The following is a 25,089-nucleotide window of genomic DNA, read 5'->3' as shown; positions in this document are numbered from 1 at the left end:
TGAAGTTAATTTGATTTTGCCTGCATAGAAAAGGAGCCTTGGGAGATGATTTTTTATTAGAGATATGCTGAACCATTCAGTTTCTAAACTTGCAAACTGGAGGAAATTGAAAAGTCCTTGAAGACTGGAGCTTTTGGTGCATATCCAAATTTCACATCAGATCCTTTTTCTTGACAAAAGCCAATATCTCAAGCAGTTTTGAGAGACATCCTCTTACAATCATTTGACAATTTAAGTGAACTTGTAAGGTGTCCACCTGTTTATTCTTTTTCTATTGGTTAGATAGCATTTTGGACTGCTTCCTTTTACTGACATTCTACGTGCACAGGGTTTCTAATTTCTTCCTTGGTGTTCCTTTATTGACACGAATCTTCTATCAGTATATTAAGGCCTTATAAGGCCCAGTGCTATGTACACATACTAGGAGAAACCACTGGAGGTAGTTTTTGCATATGCAACAACACAAATAAAGGAAATTTCAACAGGGCATGTTTGTTATATGATAATATGATGCCATTATCTATACACATAATGCTTCAGGGTAGCTTATAGCAAAAGTCACTCAATTGATTGTGTAATCATTTGTCATAAAACCCTTGATGACAGTTATTCCTTCATTGAAGATGCAGTGCCCTGTGTATAATCTTTCTTACTGAGCCAATCATATTGTATTTTATACAAGTCTAGTGTTGCTAGATTCGTTAGAGCAGTGGGTGTTATCTTCTTGCCTTCAGGAAATACCAGAAGAGTTTATTAGGAGAGGTAATCCTTGTGCTTGATCTGTGGCTTAATGGCCAGCCATCTTTTATGTGCGTAGTTGCAGAGAAGTGCAGTTGAGAAAAATTACCCTGCTATTTCTTCCCCATTATTTCAAAAGTAGCTTTTACATCCGTGTGCACTTACTGGTTTTTTTTGTTTTGTTTTTGTTTTTTGTTTTTTAAAGGGAATGCTATTTATTTATTTTTGGCTGTGTTGGGTCTTCGTTTCTGTGCGAGGGCTTTCTCTAGTTGCGGCGAGCGGGGGCCACTCTTCATCGCGGTGCGCGGGCCTATCACTGTCGTGGCCTCTCCTGTTGCGGAGCACAAGCTCCAGATGCTCAGGCTCAGTAGTTGTGGCTCACGGGCCTAGTTGCTCTGCGACATGTGGGATCTTCCCAGACCGGGGCTCGAACCCGTGTCCCCTGCATTGGCAGGCAGATTCTCAACCACTGCGCTACCAGGGAAGCCCGCACTTACAGTTTTTTCTCTGTAGTTCACAAATTGTCCTAGCCCAGGGTGCAGTGTAGTATGTGGAGGTTAGGAACTAAGAGTAAGGGTTGTAGCCACATCGTTTCTTCCTTCCATTTACTAACTCTGTAACTGTGGTTTGGTTGGGCCAAACCACTTTAGTTTTCTGTCAGTTTCTTTATCTGTGAAATGGGGATGATATTACTACTTACCACATGAGGCTATCAGAAAAAAATGAAATGAAAATATCCCTATAGAGTTCTTTGTGCAATGCCTGTGATACACAGAAAAGATCCAATACATGGTAGCTATCCTTATTATGCAAGTGAGAAACTCAAATTGTCAAGGAAACCTAAATTCTCCATCACTTTTCTGAAACTACTCAGTTTTACATCTTTTTGTTGAAAGATGTAAAACTGAGTAGTTTTACATCTTTTGGCTCCATCTCCAATAAGCAGCTGTTTCATTCCTAATCTTTACTTGCTGATAATATGTTCAAAAATATAATCAGATTTAATTGTGAGCCTCTACATGTAAACATACCTTCTACATGTTTATATTTCTCACAATCAAATTCAAAAATTATCACCACCATAGAACTGTGGATGAAACATTCCCCATCCAGGTCCTTCTTCTGAGACCTAGGCAGAGATCCATATGTTTGACTTTAGATTCATAACATTATTTTTGTTTCTGTCTGTTTCTGTCTCGTCACATTCTAATCAGCTGTGTATATTCCCAACTCCCTCCATCAGACTGGGAGCTCCTCAAGTCCAGAGACTGGATCTTTTTATTTTTATTTTTATTTTTTTGGCTGTGTTGGGTCTTCAACTGCGCGTGGGCTTTCTCCAGTTGTGGCTAGTGGGGGCTACTCTTTGTTGTGTTGCGTGGGCTTCTCATTGCGGTGGCTTCTCTTTGTTGCGGAGCACGGGCTCTAGGCGCGCGGGCTTCAGTAGTTGTGGCATGCGGGCTCACTAGTTGTGGCTCGCAGGCTCTAGAACGCAGGCTCAGTAGTTGTGGCACACGGACTTAGTTGCTCCGTGGCATGTGGGATACTCCCGGACCAGGGATCGAACCTGTGTCCCCTGCATTGGCAGGCAGATTCTTAACCACTGCGCCACCAGGGAAGTCCCCAGAGACTGGATCTTTTTATCATTATGTCTTCAGCACCTTGTCCAGCCCCTGACACAAAGTCCACATATTGAAATTGTCTCCCCAGTCATCCTCATACCTGATATGAATTTTAGATGACTATAACAATATATTTTAGATTCACCAGACAAGTACTTCTGCACACTATCCAATTCTATATCAATTAAGACAAGGGTAGAAATTCTCATGATTCTGTGAAGGAGATAAGACAGCTGTTATCCCTATTGATCAGATGAGAAAACTGAAAAGGTGCTTACCCAAATTCACACAATTAATGGCAGAGCTGAAACTAGAACCGAAAGTTCTCAATACTTTAAAACTCATTCCAGTACCCAATAGGTTCTGTCTACTGAGAAAATGAATAATCCTGAAGATTAATGTTGAATAGAGAAAAAGAAAGTTAGCTTTATTTATTTATTTTCTTTTCACAGAGCCCTTTGTTCCTCAGAGGTTGTCAGGGTTTATTCATATGTTAGAACTCACGTGTTGGGATTTAGCGTTAGGTAATGAAATGAACTTTTACTAGCTGTGTGACTTTGGGAAAGTTACTTAAACTCTCTCAGTTTCGATTGCTGTATCTGAAAATGGGTATACAAAATACCTACCTTGGAGAATTGATGCAGTAGTACTCCTAATGGCTACAATGCATACTGGTTGGCACACACTGGGCATTAATCAGTGTTGGTTATTAATATTATCATTAACTATGAGATTACCAGTATCACCCTCATAAGAGATGAGCTAAATAAGCCTCTTTGTATGAAAGAACACACTAAAAGGTGTGTTTGAACAAGCAGAAGAGGCCAGACCAAACAAGAAAGATCCTTAAAAGAAAAGAGTACACAGTAAGTATGTTCTTTTGCCCAGAGTGCATTGGAAACAGTTTCTGGCAGCAGAATTTGCCACAGCGTCATATATATCTGTCTGGTATTGACCACACATTGTAAGCATCAGAAAGCTTTCACTGTACAGAAAGCCTTGCTGTTGCAGTAAGTTGGGTGTAGGAAGGATATAAAAGTTTATGCAATTTAAAGAAGATATGCAGAGAAAAATTATTTACTTTTCTGGTGCTAATCTTGTTCTTAATTTCCCATTCCTGGTGATGGTGGTTTGAGGGCAGGTGGTAAAGAAACTTTCCAATTTTAGATCACACATTTTCTTCTTGTTTAAAAGTATTTCTTTCAAGTAAATGTTCAGTCAACTCAGATTTCAAATTCTCTATCAGAGTTTTTTCTCCCTGTTAAGTAAGGGGAAATTTCTCTTTCCATCCCCAGGATCTTGGGGAGGGATTTCTGCTCTGAAGGCTTTCCTTGGAATCATCCCTGGACTCCCTGAGGTGTCCCTCCTCAGCCTGGTCTCTAGCCATCCTTTGTGGACTGAGACATGAGTGGCCCTGGCTAGTGGTTAGGGCACTGTGTGGGCATACACCCTTCTGGACTTGGGATTTTGTGTTGCCTTTATATCCAAGATTCTCTGCAACCTTCCGGAGTCTTTGAGGTTTCCCTCGGATATCCTCCTCTGCAGTTACCATCTCTACTCTCAGGCCTTGATGGACAGAGCACCTTAAGAAAATCAAGGTTCCTCCGAGAGGTCTTCATTTCCCCCAGGGAAGTGTGACACCAGCACTAGTTGTTTCTCAGTTCTCCAGTCTTATGTATCTGGGTGTCTGATCTTCTTTAGGTTCGGTTCTGGTGGGGGAGGAGGGTCACTCCATCTGCCTTCTTTTCCCTTTATTTTTTTCCTCTTTCTGAGCTCTTCCTGCAAGCATCTAAATGTTTTTTTCCTTCCTGTGTGGTGGGAACTTCCCCTGTAATTTGTCGCTCTGTGGTGGTTCCTGGGCACCTCCCCCCACCCCCCGTACCGAAATGTTAAAGTGTGCAAATCCTTTTAGACAGAGGTCCCAACCCGCTCCCCGGCCGTGGCCCTGTTAGGAACTGCACCGCACAGCCGGAGGTGAGTGGAGGGCGAGTGAGCGAAGCTTCATCTGCCGCTCCCCGTCGCTCCCCATGACTCACATTACTGCCTGAACCACCTCCCCGCGCCGCGCCCCACCCCGTCCCTACCCCCTCCTCCACTCCATAGAAAAATTGTCTTCCACGGAAACCGGTCCCTGGTGCCAAAAAGGTTGGGGACCGCTGCTTTTAGATGTCTGCTTTTCCTCTCAAAAATTGTGGCTTTTACAAACAAAAAATAAATACTTACTTAAGGATTTCACTATGGAATTTAACAAAACTTAGACTCAAAACTGAGCAGAACTATAGGTTTCTCAGATGTGTTCAGCCATAGTTTTAGTGGGTGGGGGAATCAAGAGACAACAAGAAAAGAGAAATTACTCGAAACAAAAATACCCTGGGACAATTAGGAATGAAGATTATGAAGGATAAAATCACACAGGCTTACCCTCTAACAAATTTTTTCTCCATTGTATCTAAGAATGTAAGAGCCACTTCTTTGTTGGCCTTCTCAAGACTTAATAACAGTATTCTTCAAACTTACTGATTGAGTTTCCTTCCCTGTGTAAACCTAATCTTCTAAATGGGCGTTTATAATTTTACCTTTCTGAAGCAATCAGCTCTTACAGTTGTGCTTCTAATCCTCTAATCATCACTGTGGGAAACATTTTATATTGTGATAATTTAAAAAAATATCTCCTTTAGAGGCTTCCTGGTGTCAACTAGATTCTTTAAGAAATAGATCCTTGGATTTATAGCTAAAGTTAAAATCAGTAAACATGTAATTTTTGCTCCAGTGTAGACATCCTGATTTCAGGTTTAAACTTGGGGCTGCTTCTTGAAGAGAGTCTTCATTTGCTAACTCATTTCTTGTAACCTGGTCAAAACCAGTTGAACATTGTAATTTGTGAGTGAAGGTCCCAACCACTTCTTTCATCCTCACCTCCCTTACTCCCCATGCCCTTGCTGATGTGTATTAGAATAAAAAGCGTTATCATTACTGCCCTCACTTAGAAGAGTTGCCAGGAAAAGCACTTGCATTATTTTCATGAGATAACCAGTAGTTCTTTCCATCGATATTTATTCAACAAGTACAGGGAGATTTACAACTGCCTAACACCAAGTATGGTGCTAGAGTACACACCTCTCTCTGATCCAGTCACAAAGGTGACCAAGCTACAGGAAACACTTTGATTTTAAAATAAATATGTATCTATGGCCCTTACCATCACTTTGAGTCTTTAATAAGCTTCAGCATCAGATGAACATTGTGAAGGGCATCATATTATAAATTTACCATAAAATAGATGTACAATAATAACAATATATAGAAAGAATACTTTTAAGCCTCCCACCACTGATCAAGCATGCCTATTTAGTTGTTCTGTTTCTCCTCCAGTCTGGATATGTTTTTTTCTAATCTATGCATATTTTGTGTCTAATTTTTTTATGACCTATGGGTCACACGTACAACACAGCTGCCCAAGCGTCAGGTTGCTTTCTGCAAGTCAACCAGGGACCAGAGCAGAGACTCATGTGAAAAGCTCATTGTGAGAGTTCTTGAATAAGTCATGTGTGAATGAACACACTCACGAATCCACTAAAAGTAAAGTTTTTCCTCAGTGATACTTTGGCACGAGGAAGAAAGAGCAGAAGATGATTTGATTTATCACATTTATAAGAAATTAATTTTAAATGGGATTATAAATCTCAATTAATGACATATAATTAATAGCCCCGACCTACTTACCAGTGCTATGGAAATGCCCTAGTTTTTTGTGGAATAAAGGCATTTATATTCTACTTCTGTGTTTTTCTGCCTCAGTACTCTACTGCCAGCCCATCTCCTAACCCTTCTTCCTCTCTGGAGTAACATTTTCCCAAGAGCCAGGCTTGTTCTGTTTTGCTCCTCAAAGATATTCCTACTTTGATACTGGCTCATTATAGGCCTAAAAAAAAATCAGTAGGGAATATTCTAATAGGGCCATTAACTTTTGTTTGTTTGTTATTTAATTTAGTAGTAAACTAGATCATCAGAAATCCGCATGTATGGACAGCATGAATTGTGACAGTAATTACTTTAGATATGGTCTAAAGGCTTTACTCTGAATCCTTTATTCTTTTGTTTATAATCCTTCACAGTGCTCTAATTTCATCATATAATTATAGTGCTGCTGAGCACAAAGAGATGAAATTTATGTACTTATTATTTTCCATTTTGATCACACTGGCTGATTAATACAAGAATACTGGCTATACACCTGTAGAAGTCAGTTTACAGTTTACCAGCAGTGACAGAAGCTGGGAGGCTGGATTCTATGGCCTTTCAGTGCCTGTGAGCTGTTGAATTAATTTTTATTTATTCATCACTATTTAAAAAAAATCTTGAGTGAGCAGTCTAGTTTACACATTTGAACTGTAGATTGCTGAATGTCAGAGATCTATTGTATTCAGTTCTCAAGTCAATATGATTGACTGTCAAGGTGATTTCAATGACAAGTCACTGAAAAGAAATATATATGCCTTAAAATATTGACTAGTTTCTATGAAAGTTCATGCCAGGATCTTTATTTTTGGGGTAATTATTATTATTAAAGTTAACTGCATTGTAGGGTTGAGTGGAGGCCGGAGCTAGGTTATTCGGTCTTTGTGAGGCTTGGTTTGTTTCTATAATATTGTTAAGAGCAAGGGCCTTGGACAGACCACTTGGGTTTGAAACTTGTTTCTTTCAGTTTCAAACTTTGTGAGCTCAGTTTCCTCGTCTGTAAAACGAGGACTCCAGTTCCACCAGAGTCACCGTGTTGCGCAGCTCCTTGGACGTTGTATTCTAATGAATGTGTCACCAGGAATTCTGGGGCAGGGAGCCTGTTCCTCTATCTCAGCAGGTTGTCCTGAGGATTAAATGAGTAAAGTGCTTAAAATACTGTCTAACTAAGCACTCTATAAGTGTTTGCTATTATTATCCTTTGGGTAAAGGTGGTTTTATTAATGACTTGGACAACTTAAAAATTAATAGTGCATTCTGGTTCTAATTTTAATGATGTCTAATGACTTTTCCCCAAAACTACTTCTAGTTACTGGCACTTGTTCTAATAAATAAGTTTCCAACAGACTAAATTAAGCTCTTTAATCCTAGAAAAATACTGTATTGCAGTGCTGTACTAGGCTATATTGGAGCCTGAGGCAAAAAGAACAAAGAGTAATACTGATCCCATCCTTATTTAAAAAATTAATATTTTGTTTATCATAGACTTTTTGCATTTTTTAAAAAAATATTGCATTGAAATATTATTTGTCTTAATTACTGAGTTTTTAGCATTCCACGTGCCCCCCACCCCTCACTGCCTTATATTTTGCGTCCAAGATGAATGCCTCACTCACTTCACCCATTTCACCCCAGTTCTGGCCCTGCTGTTCTGACTTCATCTGCTGTAATGAAAACAGTGTTCCCACCTTACATGTGGTTGGCGCACCACCATTCTCTTGCTTACTCAAGGAGCAGGCTGTAGTAGCCAAATCTAAATCTAGACCCTGGAAACTGACCCTTAGAATGCCATTGCTACTAATGCTAAATCTCATTTTTTATTTTCTACTTACAAGGTAACTTAGATAATCTTAGTTTATGGAATCTTTAAATTTCAAAACAAGTTTTGTACTCACTTGAAAACATGGTCAGGCAATTTGGTCTTAAGAGCGAAATGAGCACAAAATAAGTGTGATACCAAATCAGAGTACCATAGGGCAGCCATGTGAATGGTAATTATCCTAAAATCAAGGGAGAAAGAGAGTGGGGTGGAACCCAAGGGGAAATTTTTAGCAGTAATATTAAGAGAACCACAGTTAGTCAAATGAGCCACTTGGTGGAAGAGAAGGCGTAGGGTGTCTCTTTACTTACTGATGATGAGGTTCACCATGCTGGCCAAGTACACAGGAACTTAGCCAACATCCCGTGTGACGATGAGGAGCATGAACTAAAAACCACATACAAGTTCAGAATCAGATAAATGTTGAGTTGGACTCCTGCTTGGTCATCTATTAGCTGTGCAATTTGGACAAGATACTTAAATTCTCTGAGCCTTAATATGCCTACGTCACCAGACTGTCATGAGAAATAAGAGTTTATGTAAGTAGCTAAAAATGCGTGGGGCGCATAGCAGGGTCTTAATGGGTGCTTACTCGTGCTATTATGATTCACATTAATATTATATCATGCGACATACTAGCTAATCAAGGGATAAGGAGACAGCCAAATGATTAGGCGTGAAGAGGAGTATACGTATCCATATAGCCACCTGAGAGTTGGACAACCTAGCGTCAGATCAGCATCTATGTGCTGATGTGCCCAGCCCTGTTAATTTCTAAATAAAGCAAGAAAATGGTGCCAAACAGATAAGAATACATGGATCCAACCAGACTTCTGGTTGCCCAAGAGTGCCCGGAGCCTTCAGCAAACCAGTAGAGAAAGAGAGAGCCAAGCTGACTCAGAAAATTGCTCTTCCAGAGAGGGAAAGGGGTTGGGAGGTGGGCTGGTGTAGTGCAGAAAATAGAGGGAAGGAGCTGATGACAGTATTACTTGGGAGAAGATGACTGCAACAGGCCTTTATTACACACAAGCCTCAGCACATTCTTATAGTAATGATTTGTAGGCTGGTGCTGTTCATCTTAAGTTGCTGAAAGATACTTACGTTCTCATCTTTATTTTCTCAAACTAATGTTTAGTTTTAAAAATCTCTTCTTCCATCCTCATTCTGTAGTACAGGTGAGTAAAAAAATTATCTTGTAGTGGATTTGGGACTTTTCAGAGCCCAGATAACATTTCAGGGCATTTTCCTGTTCCGAGTCCTTAGAGAAAACATATCTGGTAACCAGTGCTTATACAATGTCTAGGAACCTGACCTAATCATTTAAAAAATGTAGCCGTCTGGATATTTGGTCTAGGATGCTCAGTAAAACAAAAAAAATTCAACTATTGATTATTCCTTCATTGAAATGAATAAACTGAGTATGTCTTTCAATAACTTATACATAACATAGGCTTAGACTGATCTCCATGAGGAAGAAACATGAGAAATTACATGACTTCATTTTCTTTTTCTTAGCAACTAATTGAATTTTCCAAGCAACCAAGAAATTTAAGCATATTGTCATCCTCCAAAGCAAGGAGATCCCATTCTCATTTCTCTCCCAGAATTGTGAAGCATTTCCCCCCTTCCATTCATGGGCTAGCTGAGATACCTAGATGCAATATTCATTGAATCCTAGACACCAAAGTCAGTTTTCCTTGGGTTATATGTGAGTTAGGTCTTCGTATTTTTTATTTTAGTGAATTTTTCTTGGCAAAGACCCTGCTCTGCCTGGGAGCTGATTGAGCTTCCGTAGAGCCAATGTGTTTCTCAGTTCTCCAATTTAAATGCTGCCAAAAATTTCCTAATGTGTGCCATGAGAAATTCAGCAGCACATAGAATGCCATTCATTAAATAAACAGTTAACTAAGCAACCCTTGGCAAAAAACACAACCCATCTGACATTTGAAGCACTTGGGACCTTCCAAAGGAAATAATTAAAGAATGCTTTAAGAAGAAATACCCCCTGCTTAGCAGTCATAATTGAAAAATCACAGCTCCCAACCTGGAGTCTGTATACTTTTTAGGGTCTTTAAAATTAGAAATGAAGAACAGTTACATGTGCTTATTATTTCAACAAACCCGGAAAAGGCTACGTATTTACCCACGTTTAGCACAAGCTAAATAAAACAACTATTTGCATAGGCTATAATTCGATCAGCTCTGTGGGATTACAGAAGCTATCTCATTTTTTTCATATAGATGGCTTTGATAAATTAAAAAAAAATCAAACAATTCCTTAATAAATACTATTTGTTTAGTAGAGGAAATCTCTCAAAATGTATAGTTCATGGGAGATAGAGTTATGAAATTTGGGAAGTAGTCATGTAAACAAGATTTGAGGGTAATTAATTATTTCACAGAATGCTTCTTTGCTTTTTAGAGAAGTAGTCACTTATTTACTTAAATGACGACGCGCACTCCCCTCTAATAGTTTAAGATCTTACACATTGAAGACCATACTAGTAACAATAATGGCTACTCTTTATTTACTCAGTGCCCAAGACCAAACACATAGTACTGTATGTGCTTAAATAACGCTACAAAATGAGTATTAACCTCATTTGATAAAGAGGGAAACTACTTCAGAGAGACTAAGGAACTTGCCCAAGGCAGTGTAACTAGTTAAGTAGCAGAGCAGAGCTGTTTGAATCTATATACATATGAATCTATATCCATATCCATATCTGTATATCATACAGTGCATTGCCTTCATCAGATAATATTAAAATTACGGGAGAGATTTACACAAAATTTATCAGGAACAAGTCTACTTTGCAAAATCTTTTCATCTCAGGTGCTAAAAACAACAGCTTTGGCTGCCTTAAATGTCAGCTTCCTCTGTTTTCTTTGAGGTTTCTCAGGTAGAGGCATGACTGAGAAGTAAAGGCTGACATCCATATAGCAAGAAAGGGGACTCATACAGCTTGAGTACTCACCAATTAGATAAGCAGCACTTGAAATCTCAGGTCCAGGAGGCTTAATTGATTCCCACAGTTTTTATTGCTGAAGGGAATTTAACTACCATAAAAACAGTCCCATGGAAAGAAAACCAAAATAATTATATATTCCTGGCTGTGGAGACAGGCATTCAGATTCTGCCTTGTCCACTACTTACTGGCTCCATACTTACTAGTTGTGTGTCTTCGGACAAGTGACCTTGCTTCTTGAAGAGAGGCACGTTAAAGTGGAGCCAGAGGGCACTTTGCTTTCTCCTGCACTGATAGTCATTCACATGGTCCTCCAAATATCTCTGATGGACTGGTGACCCACTCCTGGTATTTTACTGCAAGAAGTTCTACCAGGACCTTGTAATTATTGGGAAAGAATGGTGTGCTTAAAACTGCATTCACTGTTTCTTTTTTTTTCTGATTTTCTCTATAGTTGTATATCTACCCTCCAGCTAACAAATAATGTAATTTTCTGGCATGAGGCCAGATTCACTGATATGTTAAACTCAAAATTATTATAATCACTTATGAATAATAACTTTACAAATAATTATAATAACAGGTATGTAATTCTAAGCAAGGTATAATTTCCTTTTGCTATTCAAGTCTCTTTAAGTGAGTTTGAATAAATAATTTTGCCACCAGCTTTGACTTGCTACATTTTAGAAAGCTAGATCAGAACAACCTCAATAGTTCTGTTGTATATATTTATCTTATCCATGCATAAAACAAGAACCTCTGTATGATACAATGTGTAAACATTATTAGAATAATTAATGTAAATGGTTTGGTAGGAGGGGCATAAGATATATTAGGACATATTATAAAGCTATGATAATTAAATGAAGTGGAACTGGATCAAGAAAAAAAGAAACATCAATAAAACAGAATGGGGGACTGCTCTGGTGGCACATTGGTTAAGAATCCGCCTGCTAATGCAGGGGACGTGGGTTCGGGCCCTGGTCCAGGCAGATCCCACATGCCGCGGAGCAACTAAGCCCCTAAGCCACAACTACTGAGCCTGCACTCTAGAGCCCGCAAGCCGCAACTACTGAAGCCTGCGCTCCTAGAGCCTGTGCTCTGCAACAAGAGAAACCACCACAATGAGAAACCCTTGCACTGCAACGAAGAGTAGCCCCCTCTCGCCGCAACTAGAGAAAGCCTGCGCACAGCAACGAAGACCCAATGCAGCCAAAAATAAATAAATAAATAAATTTTAAAGCAAACAAACAAAACAAAAACAAAAAAACAGAATAAGATGCTCAGGAACAGAACCTTGTATATGTAAGAATTTACCCTCCTACACTGTTGGTGGGAATGTAAATTGGTACAACCATTATGGAGAACAGTATGGAGGTTCCTTAAAAAACTAAAAATAGAGCTCCCATATGATCCAGCAATCCCACTCGTGGGCATGTATCTGGAGAAAACCATAATTCAAAAAGATACATGCACCCCAATGTTCATTGCAGCATACTTACAATAGCCAGGACATGGAAGCAACCTAGATGTCCATCAACAGAGGAATGGATAAAGAAGATGTGGTAATATATATAATGGAATATTACTCAGCCATAAAAAAGGAAATAATGCCATTTGCAGCAACATTGATGGACCTAGAGATTGTCATACTGAGTGCAGTAAGTCAGACAAAGACAAATATATGATATCGCTTCTATGTGGAATCTAAAAATAGGGTACAAATGAACTTATCTACAAAACAGAAATAGAATTACAAATGTAGAAAACAAATGTATAGTTACCAGGGGTAAGCAGGGGGAGGGATAAATTGGAAGATTGGGATTGACATATACACAGTACTATATATAAAACAGATAACTAATAAAGACCTACTGTATAGCACAGGGAACTCTACTCAGTACTTGTAATGGCCTATATGGGAAAAGAATCTAAAAAACAGTGAATGTATGTATATGTATAACTGATTCACTTTGCTGTGTACCTGAAACTAATACAACATTGCACATCAACTATACTCCAATAAAAAATTTTTTTAAAAAAGTGATAGTAGATTCAGATGTTGAAACTTTGGCATATCCAAAAGAACATATACTGGTATACCATGTCGTTGTGAATCAATGGGGAAAGGACAGAGTCTATATAGTAAATGGTATTCATGCATATAGAGAACATATACTAAATGGTACATTATACATATGGCCACCCCCTCAGAAAAATGTAAAATTAAATGATGGAGGGAGCTTCACTGAGCTCATGAGGCTAGAGATGCAAAAGAACATGAGTTGGTTAATCTAGACATAACATTCGGGGCCATCATTTTGTTACTATCAATCAGTTTGAAGATACCATTTTTGGTTGATGGGAAGATAGTTTCCCTTGGGAAAAAAATAGTGGTTACTTTCCCCTCATTGAGACTAACAGATGATTTAAAAGTTTCTGGATAAAGCAGACATGCATTGCCCCTATTAGCAGCATCTGCTGGCTTGGAATAGAAGCTTTAAACCCTAATTTATGGTGTGTTACATTCTGCAAGATCATGAAAGACTGATGCTGAAAATATCTTCATCATTTAGTTGCAAAATGACATTAAACATTAAACAATAAACATTGCAAGTTTATTGTTTCTAGTTAACTTTTTCAGTGTCTTTCTAAATTCCATTAGTGGGGGAAATAACAGCAAGATGTTTTCCCCTCAGGACTTTTATTTTTATATTTGAGCAGCAGCTTATTGTGAAGCTAAGGCAGTTTTAAAGTTAGAATTGCCTTTAAATCAGTTACGGTTCCCTTTCTGCCATGTTGCAGAAAAGACAGCTGCTCTTCATTTGTAATTGCTTAAGGGCCTCTGATGATCCTGCGCCTGTGGTAGAGATAGTTCATTGTTCTGTTTATTTAATTTTTTTAGCAGAGGTTTTTGAAAGAGTCCTGAACAGTGAAGTCCCCAATACTTGTTCATGATCAGAGCTTGATGCCCACTGGAACAGTTCCTTAGCTTATCTCAGCTTCATCTTACTCATCTGCAAAAGAGAATTGATCTAGTTTTCAACCTTTTTTTTTTTTTGAGTCAGCATCTCAAATCTCACGTTACTGACAATCATTGTTCATTTTTGCTGTATACATATATATTTTTTCCCAAAAGGCATTACTGATTTCTTGCATATTTAATGTGAGAAAAAGAGATATTCTTATTTAATGGAACTCAAGTTCTTTTGCCACACACCCATATGCCACTGAAAGCTTCATTAAATAGAGCTGTTACCCCAGGGACAATGCAGTCTTTTAGCTCCTACGGTTAACTTGTACAGATGGTACCCAGTGTTGTCTGCTGACTTGAGGCAGTTCACTGATGGTGGAATGAGGGAAGGACAAGCAAGAGGGTTTTTCTTTTCTTTTTTCTTCTCCTTCTTTTTATGAATAAGATGTATTTGGTCATGCTTAATTGGAACTAAGCAAAAAAATATTTATTTCCCTATATTGCTTAAATGAAATATTTTTTCTCTTTAAATTTCAACTAATTTTTGGTGTCAAATTAAATGTCATACGCCTTTATTGAGAAATGATATTATTGGTGTCTGTTTTCATGTTCCATAATTAGTTTATTATTATATTATAAAATATACATTTTGGTATGGGGAAAATTTCAATTTAGTTGAACATTTTATCTGCACATAATCTCTAAATAGAATTAGATAATGAGACAAAAACCACCAGCTCCTCCCCACCCAAAAAACCCTTCTTATCTTTCAAAATGCCTTATGTAAATCTCCTTAAGATTGAGTTTCCTCAATGCTGTCTTCTTTTTAAAGAGGTATTGAGCTACTTTGTGCAGGGCTTGTAAATCTCCTACACTTTCCTTCCCATTTCTACCCTTTCTCTGATCCACTCCAAATACATAAGTCCCTGCACCTGGATGCATATCTGCCTCAATGGACATATTCAAATTACATATGAAAACTTCTGTGGTGTGACATTCTCAGAAATTCTAAAATAAGGTTAGTCACTTGATGAGTTAAGTTCAACAAACTTTTTTTTTTTTTTTGACCTTTTTATTATAAGCAAGTTCTGTGCTAGGCTCTCAGTGTAAGAAAGTAACTATCATAAGAAACTTGATCTTGGGTAGATGTAGGACAATAATGAGTACAACAATTAAAACAATGTGATCATCACGCCCCTTGCCTCAACTCTGCTTTTATAATTATCTCTTCATGGTGGCAGGAACACTAAGGAAAGTCTGTTTAATTTTTTTAATCTTAATCGTAAAAGACTCTTTTTTTGGTTTTTTTCTTTGGCTACTAGCCCTTCCTTTGGAATGTGCGACGCTTATAAGGGCTAAAATTTGTTTTTAGCCAAGGCATTTTTGACCCTAGACATTGAGTAAGACCATTTATATATTTTAGCCAAGAACTCTCTAATTTCTGAAATTATTAAATATTTGTATCTAATATATACATATATTTGTGTTTAATATACATGTGTTTAATGTATATAAAGATATGCATGTTTATATTTTGGTGTGTATATGGTATATATACATATGTATTGTCTACTTATCTATCTAGAGGTGTACAATCTATTCTAATATACATGTATATTTTTTTCTGAACATTAGTGATAGCAGGTTTGACATGTATTACATTTAAACACATTTACATTGGGAAATGTGTAAACTCTGTGTGTGTATGTGTCTGTGTCCACATATAGTTTACACATACATATATAGCAAATATTCAAGAGAAATTAAACTGGTGTATTCTCAGTGGTCCATATTTTATTGGACTGAGCATGTGCACAGGGAAGTGATTAAAATTGCATTTTCTTCAGTACCTTACCTAACAAGTACTTACCTGATTAAATTGAAAGTGTGGGGTTTGAAGAATCATTTCAAAATAATAAATAAGTTAATGTTAGGGATGAAAGTTGTGATGCAGTTTATGTCCTTTTCCCAGCTGCTGCTTATCTAGGTCATGGCAAAACAAATGCCATTACTCCCTACTTGCCTGAGTGGTCCTTATACTGTTCACTTACTGGCTAACTCTTGGTTGTATTTTGAAATGAGCAAATACCATCTTAAATAGATGGTACATGGACAGATCACAGATAGGAAAAAAGAAAACTTAAATTTGGATATTTGAAATATTCTGACTTTTTCTTAATAGAATAAAAGCATTAAGTGCATTTAAAACAAATAAAAAGTAAAACTAAAACAGTCTCCTTAAATTAATTCTTAAACCTCCTGGACTTTTAGAATATAGTCTGTCCTCCCTATCTGTGGGTTCTGCATCCACAGATTCAACCAACCAAGAATGGAAAATATTCAGGGAAAAAAAATACCAGAAAGTTCCAAAAAGCAAAACTTGAATTTGCCATGCACTGGCAACTATTTGCATAGCATTTACATTGTATCAGGTATTACAAGTAATCTAGAGATGATTTAAAGTATATGGGAGGATGTATGTAAGTTATATGCAAATACTATGCCATTTTACATAAGAGACTTGAGCACCTGCGGATTTTGATATGGGGTAAGGTGGGAGTGTCCTGCCACAGATGCCGAGGGAGGACTGTGCGTCTACATATGTATACATATTTGTATATATAATATCCTAAATGACATATCTGTTTAAAACGACATTATAGTCCTGGAAACAGAGAAATAAGCCCCTCTGCCTAAACTGGGCTTGAAAAGACGTTTTAATCAATAGTCACATGAAAAAATTCCTATGCTTAATTGTGATATTTGATTCATTTAGAGATATTTTAATCAGGACAAATGGAAAGAAAATGCTGGGGTTTTTTTTAGAACAGTCCATGTAATTTATAACGGGGTCATTCTTTTGCATGGTGGCAAATAGCTGTTTGATTGTGAATCTCCTACTTAGCAACTGCTATCAAAAACTAAGTGAAATTTCCTGCTGAGACAAAAACAAAGTTTGAAGTTAACGTCATTAGATATTCAAAAGGAGTATTAGACAGGGTCATGATGAAAGACATTCAGTGATCTCTGTACACATTTACTGATAAAATAGGATAATGTTACCTATTTCCTAGGTTGCTTGTGAGGAGTAAACATATAATACGTATAAGTATCTTGCAACATAGCCTGGCAGAAAGTAAACCCTCCATAAATCGGAATTGATTCTTCCTGAAGTGTGGGGGTGGGTAGTTGTTGTTTGATGACATAAAACCCCTCTCACGAGTGAAAGTGAAACTCTCAGGATCACCAGCTTCCTGTATATATTTTATGGCTGAGAAACCTCATGTGCAAAGAAAGCCTTCACTGTACTTCAAACTACAATAGGGCTATCAGGATAAAAAAGAAAGTCCTAATCTGCTTTGATCTCTTTGATCCTACTGTTTGCAGCTCTATTAATTACTTTAATACACTGACCAATCATCTACCATGTGCCGTGTTAGCCGTTACCCTTGTTACAACATTTAGATTGTACAACTCCATTAATTCACTGTAAGAATGATAATACTGTTATTCATAATGATAACAACCACATTAATAAGAGCAACTACTATTTACTTGAGTGCTTACTCTGTGCCAGGTCCTGTTCTTAGCACTTTAACTGAACTGTTATTCATCTTTTACGATAACCCTAATGTGGTAGATATTATTATCCCATTTTACAGATAATACTGAGCCTTTGCAAGGTTGAAGGACTTCCACAAAGTCACAGGATTGCAAGAGGGTGAACTGGAATTCTCTCTGAAAGCTGACTTGAGAACCAGATTCTTAGGCCTCACTTGTGATTGCTTCCAAGAATGAAAGAGAAAACCAAGGCTCAGATTAAAAGGAGTCATTCATGTTCTCTCAGGGAGGGTCATGTCGGAGTCAAGATCTCTGCATAGAACTTCGACTCTGACTTCAGCACCTATTTTACCACCCCTCTTACTCTCATAGTTAACATATGAAAAGTCTTGATCAATGCCTGTTAATTAATTTAATTAATTCAAGAGCCCCATTAAGACTTCTAAGCTAAAACATATTGATAACAACAACAACAAAGGTCATGATCTGAGTGGCAAATATTTTCCTACTGATCTGCTTATTTCACACACACTTACCTCCTGTGGAAAGAGATTTATCTATCAGCCACCAGTTCTTCAATACCATCTGTACAAACCTTAGATAGATATAATCCCTGAGGCATGTCTGTGTACCTGAAGATGTGGTGAACATTCTCTTTACTAATGGAATAGGGGTTTCAATACATCTCAGAATAGGGAACGATATCCTGGCATCAAAACCACAACTGGAAAAAGCCAGACAAAGAGAAGGAACAATAGGGCATCTTTTACCTCTTCCCCAAATCACAGAGATTGAGGGGAAAAAAGCTCAAGGATTTATGGATTTGACATGCCTTTCCTTTTTAGATGTCTGTTTTAGAAATTAAGAAACTGAGACAGAGAGGTTGGGCAGCCTGACTTAGGTAAAAGCTTTGTGACTAAACTAAGTCTGTATCCAGACTACCAAACTTCTGTTCTTTAGCCTATTTACTCCCCCTGCCTTTTTAGGACTATTGTCAAGATCAAATAAAATACTCAGTGACTGTTTACCTCAGATTTCCAGCCTAGGCATATAAAAACACAAACATACTTCTCCTTTTCTTGCCTATTTAAGTGTGAGTGACATTTTGAAAATTCTAACAAATGTTGGAAGAAAGGGAAAAGATCATCATAGCAATGTGTGGAAATTGTATGGCAGCTAAAAGATAACAAATGAAACCCAGCAAATAAATAACAAAAAACCCAAGACCCCTTTTATGTTTCTATTCCTTTGGGATTTATGATATAATTTCATGAAGCAGGGAAGTGAAATTCAACATTTTGAATTACTCTTCAAAGAAACTGAAAATCAGTATCCACAAAGAAATATTGATTCCATAAAAAGATCCAAATAGGTGTGCAATAATATCACCAATTGTTAAGATGATAAAGTGTAAGGAGATTTGTTGAAAGTTGAAACTATTAAATAAATTACAATTTTTAACATAAATAAGAAAAAAGATATATGAATAATTATATATGATTGAAAACCATATTATCTCAGAAAGAAGCAAAAAAAAAAAAAAAGATTTGGAGTGCTTACTGGCTACTCCTTGTTATTATAATTGAACTATATTCAGGTCATATTAAGAGTAAGTCTAACTTTAGAAAAGTAGAGTGATTATGAAATCTGGGTCAGCTGATGCAGTTGTGTAGATCTGAGAGCTATCAGCCTGCCTATCCAATATTGCCTTTCTGTCTTCTAGAGTTGCCTTTCAAAGAATACAAAATAAGAAAAAAAAACGCACTGTGCTTCTCCTCAAGATAGTTCTTCTATGAAAATTATTCTACCCCTGGAGAATTTTAAATCAGGTGTTTTTACTCTAAAAGCAGTTTACACCCCATAAAATGAGTTTGAAGGTGATAGGTCAACTTGCCATTTGTACGTAAGTTTCCACATTTTCCTAGAGAAATTAGCTAAAAATTATAGCTAGGTTATGAGATGGGTCCACAATACTGCATTCTGTTATATTTTAACTATATTTGTAAATATTGTTATTAATAATAGTCTATAATCTGGGAACTAGGTTTAAAAAAAGTGAAGAAAGAATGTTATTCAACTCTCAGCAAGTATTTATTGAGTGTCCACTCTGTGCCAGGCACTGATCTTGTTGTAAGGTTTTTGCCTGCATAAAGCATAAATTCTAGTGGAGATTCATACTCCCTTTTTGGGGTGAGGGGGTGGTGCGTGGCTCACCCTAAGTATTGTGATCTAGGGAATCCTTACGTTTCTTCTCCATCTCCCTGAACCTCACTGAATCACCAGGGAACCCAATTCACTCATGAGATTATAAATCTCTCATTGAAATTCTCACCTACAAGTGCCCTAGCCCTACATTTTTTCAACTTTTTGGTAGCTGATGTGGGACTCATGAGACAATATATCCTGCCTTATATCTACTTGCTCATGTCAGAAACATCCAATTCCATTGCTGTCGTTCTATTTCATGGTGATGTGTTAGCATGGATCAGCATTACTATCTGCATCATTTGGGTCAGAAAATACTCATTCCTGATTAATACCTACGTCAAAGGAATATCCATATATTAAAATATAAATCACCAGGAAAAGATGAAAACAAATATACAGGTTTAGGTAGCTCGAAAATCATGGTGGGAGGTTATAAAACTTGGAAAATCATCCATGAAAAGCATTTTATCCACTACTGAAGATTCCCAAAGAAAGACAATCCTAAATCAACTTTCCCAAGGCTTAATAGCTCTTTCTCTTTTCTAGGAAGTATGTTTAAGAATTAATCTAATTCCTTTTTGTTATTGCTTGAGTTCATTTTCCCTTCTTTTGTTGTCAATAGATGCTTGTTAAACCTTTATACATATTTGTTCAAAGAATAAGGGATATGGTATTCTTTATAATAATCCTTCTTCAAGATAAAGGTAAACTGAAACACCAGGACTAGCACTGAAAAGATGTGATTTATTTAGTTGGCACAAATCATGTAAAAAACACCAATTATATGAGTGTGCTTAATTTCTAAACATTTTCTCATAATGGATTAATTTAGAACTAATATCTCTGTGTCTCCTAGATGATAATAAAGAGATGATGATATTTATTATCATGCAGTTTGATGTAGTTGATGTTTATTGAAATCTTACTATGTGCTTGGCATTGGATTGTTTGCCATGTAGATTTTCTCACATGCATTTTCTTCTGTAATCATTATAACCATCCTGTAAAGTATAGTGTCTCTATAAACAAAGCTTAGAGATCATACAGTTATGTAGTGCTGGAGCTGGAACTTGAGCTCAGGGAGTCTGATACCGGAGCTTGCACTCTTAATCACTCTAAAAAATAAAGTATCCATTAACAAATCCTATCAGGAAATTAATCAGCCACACTATTGGCTCAATTGGTCATGGGTTTGGAAGAAATAACAGCTGTCTTGACCTGGTTAACTTGATAGCACTAATCAGACACAGGCTTATTTTTTCTGTTATGAAAGTATATTTTTATACATGGATAAATGAATTTAGAAACTGACAGTGTTGGCTGCTGTGAAATTTCGAGTGCCTTCATAAAAGAATTTAGATAGTTATCTGGACATAGATAACTAATTTATCCTTAAGTCTGTATGACATATCTTTTGGAAATGTAATTATCCATGGTATGGATTTTGTAGAGAAAGGGTATGAATCTCTATGTTAAAATAGCTACGGATTTATTAAGGTGATGTGACAGCAGATGCATGATATCGTGAGCCCTGCCAGTGGATTTGTCCAAAGTGCTATTTGGAGTCCCCCAAAAGCCCTAGGACTATTAACAAGCAATGAGAACTACCCAGCCACTTTAGATGAAGTGCCTTTGGAAATGAGGGTACAGGACAAACTTTGTTCCACGTTTGTATACATTAAAAGTGAAATGGAACATTAGTATAGATTGAATGGATTTAGGATAAACACCAAGTTCCAGAGTTAGCTAACATTATTCAAACAGTTACTAATGCAGGACAGGGCAAGAGAGAGCTTCTGTTTCTTAGTCATATTTTATGATTTTTCTGAGAAAATTCAGGATGTTTTTTACCTCAACTTGTGATTATTTTACAAAGTTAATATGCACCATAGATATATAGACCATAGAAGAGATCCTGTATTTTAGGTTACTGGTATACAAAAGTATCTAATTTCAAATATTTTAGTGATGGCAAAACTGAAAAACCTCAGTACTTATATTTAATAAACAAAGCATAATAGCCAACTAACAAAAGCAGATGGTTCTACACATGCTTGGAATACTGAAAGTTCTGTGCAGATTTATTCAAGTTATTTGAGTTAACTACAGGTACTGTGTGTGTGTGTGTGTGTGTGTGTGTGTGTGTGTACACATTATTTGAATGAAATTAGATTAGAATAGTTATGTTCAATAAATTGATACCTGGATTTTATTTGGCTGAAAAAGCTGTCTCATACATCAAAAGGCACTAAACATTGTATGTCTTTTCATAATCTACTTGGAAATTACATGAACTGATGACAAGTTCGAAACATTAAAATATGGGCCCAGTTTCTCACTGCTATCCTCTGCCTACAGGTTGTGTATAAAAATAATGATGTAAGGCTGGAATTATCTCGACTTGCCAAGCAAGGAGACCCGAAGATGAAGATTCATGGAGTGGTGGCCTTTAAATGTGAGAATGTTGCAACTTTGGACCCAATCACCTTTGAAACCCCAGAATCTTTCATCTCTTTGCCTAAATGGAATGCAAAGAAAACAGGCTCCATATCATTTGATTTCCGTACAACAGAGCCAAATGGCCTCATCTTATTTAGTCATGGCAAACCACGGCACCAAAAAGATGCCAAGCACCCACAGATGATAAAGGTTGACTTCTTTGCTATTGAGATGCTGGATGGCCACCTCTACCTCCTCCTAGACATGGGGTCAGGTACAATCAAAATCAAAGCCCTGCAGAAGAAGGTGAATGATGGAGAATGGTATCATGTGGACTTCCAAAGAGACGGACGGTCAGGTAATTTATCATTTTTTATGCTGTTTATCTGCTGGAACACCACTCCTAAGGAATTAAAACCAAGACATATTAAAGACTTCTTGCATTTCTGTCTTTAGGGTAAAGGAAATTGTTATTATTTCTGTTTCACATCGTAAAAGAATCAGAAGGAGCTAATTAATCATCATAGTTGGGCATCAAACCCCAAATGCTCAAATGGCTTCTAGAATAGCTTCTTAAATGAACATTAAATGGATAATCAAGTGCCAAATCTTGCAGGAAATTTTATCTTGAATTTGCAAGTGACAAAATTCAGTGTTCTTGTGTTCCCAATGATCTCTTGTATCATTGGATGTTTGGAGGTGCTTGAAGTGGCAAATAGAAAATATGAAAAAAATTTCAATGATTCATATATAAAATCCTTAGTTTAATACAGTACACTTTTTTATCCAAGGTGGGTCTGTGGTATCAAAAACACTTTAGTCAATACAGTAGGATTTCAAGGATGCAGGCAAAACTCCGCTGCCTTCCAAATAGCTTCCCTTTCTGATGAAAGAGGTTTGGAATTCCACCAACAGGAATTCATTTCTCTGGCTTCCTTTTGCTGCACTTTTTTTTTCTGGAACCGTGCATGTGAGGTGGGGGAAGGAGAGGATGATTGCAGTGAAGGCCTGAAGAAATAAAGTTTACTTACTCTGAAATGTGGAAGTAGATTAGGGGGCTTAGGGAGTTGAGCAGCATAAGGTCTGCGGGGGCAAGAATCATCCAGGCAAAGGAAATAGTATTTGTGGAAACCCAGAGAGCAAGAGAGGGAGAGAGAGAGAGAAGCCATTTGTTTCAGGTCTATAACTATGTATTATGTCTTTTACTTTCTTCACCCTGTGCTTTCATGCTGATTGTCCTTCTCACTTACAAATCAAGTTATCTTCTTATAATTGAAGACGGCTGAATTTAAACCTGGCCACTCTCCTCCCCTCTCTTCCCCCACTCCCTTATTTGCTTTTGTACTATACCATTCACTCTGGATTTTCCACTAAATACCAGGGTAAGCTTGGCCTAGGCATTTTTTAATGGGCCTGGGTTTCTTTCTTCATAAAGCATGTTGGGAAGGACCCAGTATTCAGTGGGTCCTAGACCCAGTGACTGGGGATCAACAGCGATGGGAACTAGCATACTATATTTTTGCAAAACTTTCTGGGGGACTTGATGATCAGCCAAATTTGGGGACCACAGATCAGATGACACCTAGTGCTTCTTTCAGATCCAAGAATCTGTAATTACCATCCTAGTTTAGAAGGGCCATGCTGAAGCCCTGGGGTGAGCTTTCCTTCTCGCACTCCTTTCACAGATTGCTGTGTCACTTGTTTATTTCTGGCTTCTCTGCAGCAGAGCAGTTTCCTATTTTACAATTATTCATGCCTTCTTTTCCTGTTTATTGATCAAGAAGATCGTGTTTGCCTTCCTAAAAATATCTTTTTTTGCCCACTAAAATAGAGATGAAATGCATGAAAATTGGGAGGGAGCTAGGGGTGAAGGTGGAGAGTTGAAGGACAGTTTGAACCTATTACTCTGACCCCCGAGATATCTTGGAGGTTCTGTTTCTGACTCATCCCTCTCTGGAAACTTGGTCTCCCTACATTCTTTCATTTCCCTAAAGTTGTTCAAAAGGAAGATTAGTTACCGTTCTGTACAATCTGTGCTATGTTGTCATTTTTCTCCAGTATCTTAGATAACTGAGAGTAGACAGTAAAATTTTTTTTTTTTTTTGGTCTGTTGTACTATACTGATTCCATTAGGAACTGGATTCCTCTTTGTTTTTCTGTTTTAAGCTGAGAAGAGTTCATTGATAGGAATACAGAAATATGGCAGTAGAGGGCCTCCCTTTGGCTTCCCCCAGCCTGTTTCTGCCAGAGTTAGCAGTTAATTTGCTACTTAAGAACCTTCAGACAGAAGACTTAAAAGGAGGATGGGAACATGGACTAATCTTGTGTTTTGAAATATTAACTTATGGATGTTATCACTTGAGTTAAAATACATCTAGAATAAAATTTTGAAAATGACTTTTAAGAATATATATAATTTTAGTCAGACTTTATAGCAATTTAAAACATAACTGATGAAGTGGATATCTTTTGGAAGTTCAGAGGGGCAAAAAATAATATACTTTAGATCAATGAGGTATTTTCTAACTATATGAAGAAATAACATGGTTAATGTCAAAATTTTAGTAAAAGCAAAATGATATTAAAAGGAAAATAAAACCGTTCATTATTCATTTGATAATGATGATTTATACCTGGATATTTCTTGCCAGTCTTAAGTGGTGGTGCAATTAATTAGTTTCCCAAGTTCCTTGGATGACCTATTACAATAAGGATCAGATAAATACCTTAATCCTCAAGCCGAGGAAAATCTACTTTTGCTGTTTGAGCTCTTTAATTCATCCAAATAACCAAAAGTTTATTAACTGCCCTGTTTATACCCTCATTGGAAAAGGTCAGAGCAGAAAATATCAACTTTAATTTACAAAGTTCAATGCTGGATGGGAAGAAGAAAGAGATGCCTTAAGAAAGTGTTATTTGCAGTAAGAAAGAAGATAAACAAAATGTGGGATTTTTGTCAGAATCCAATGGAAAGATTTAGTATGCTTGGTTGTGTTTTGATGGTAAAATACTTTTATTTGATTA

At 37.2% G+C, this 25,089-nt stretch overlaps 1 protein-coding gene across 17 annotated transcripts in view; it reads left to right on the top strand.

Annotated features, from left to right (window-relative positions):
* NRXN1 (neurexin 1) overlaps window positions 1–25,089 on the top strand; it is a 1,110,559-nt gene that overhangs the window by 471,216 nt on the left and 614,254 nt on the right. For all 17 annotated transcript variants that reach the window (XM_068563995.1, XM_068563994.1, XM_068563993.1 and 14 more), the window contains one exon: window positions 21,985–22,423. In XM_068563995.1, the coding sequence (XP_068420096.1) occupies window positions 21,985–22,423 (439 nt within the window). The remainder of the gene's footprint in view (window positions 1–21,984; window positions 22,424–25,089) is intronic.

This window comes from Eschrichtius robustus, chromosome 15 (assembly GCF_028021215.1).
Source record: "Eschrichtius robustus isolate mEscRob2 chromosome 15, mEscRob2.pri, whole genome shotgun sequence".
Classification (NCBI taxonomy): Eukaryota; Metazoa; Chordata; class Mammalia; order Artiodactyla; family Eschrichtiidae; genus Eschrichtius; species Eschrichtius robustus.
The sequence above is the reverse complement of the archived record's forward strand: the minus strand, read 5'-3'. Positions and strand labels throughout refer to the sequence as shown.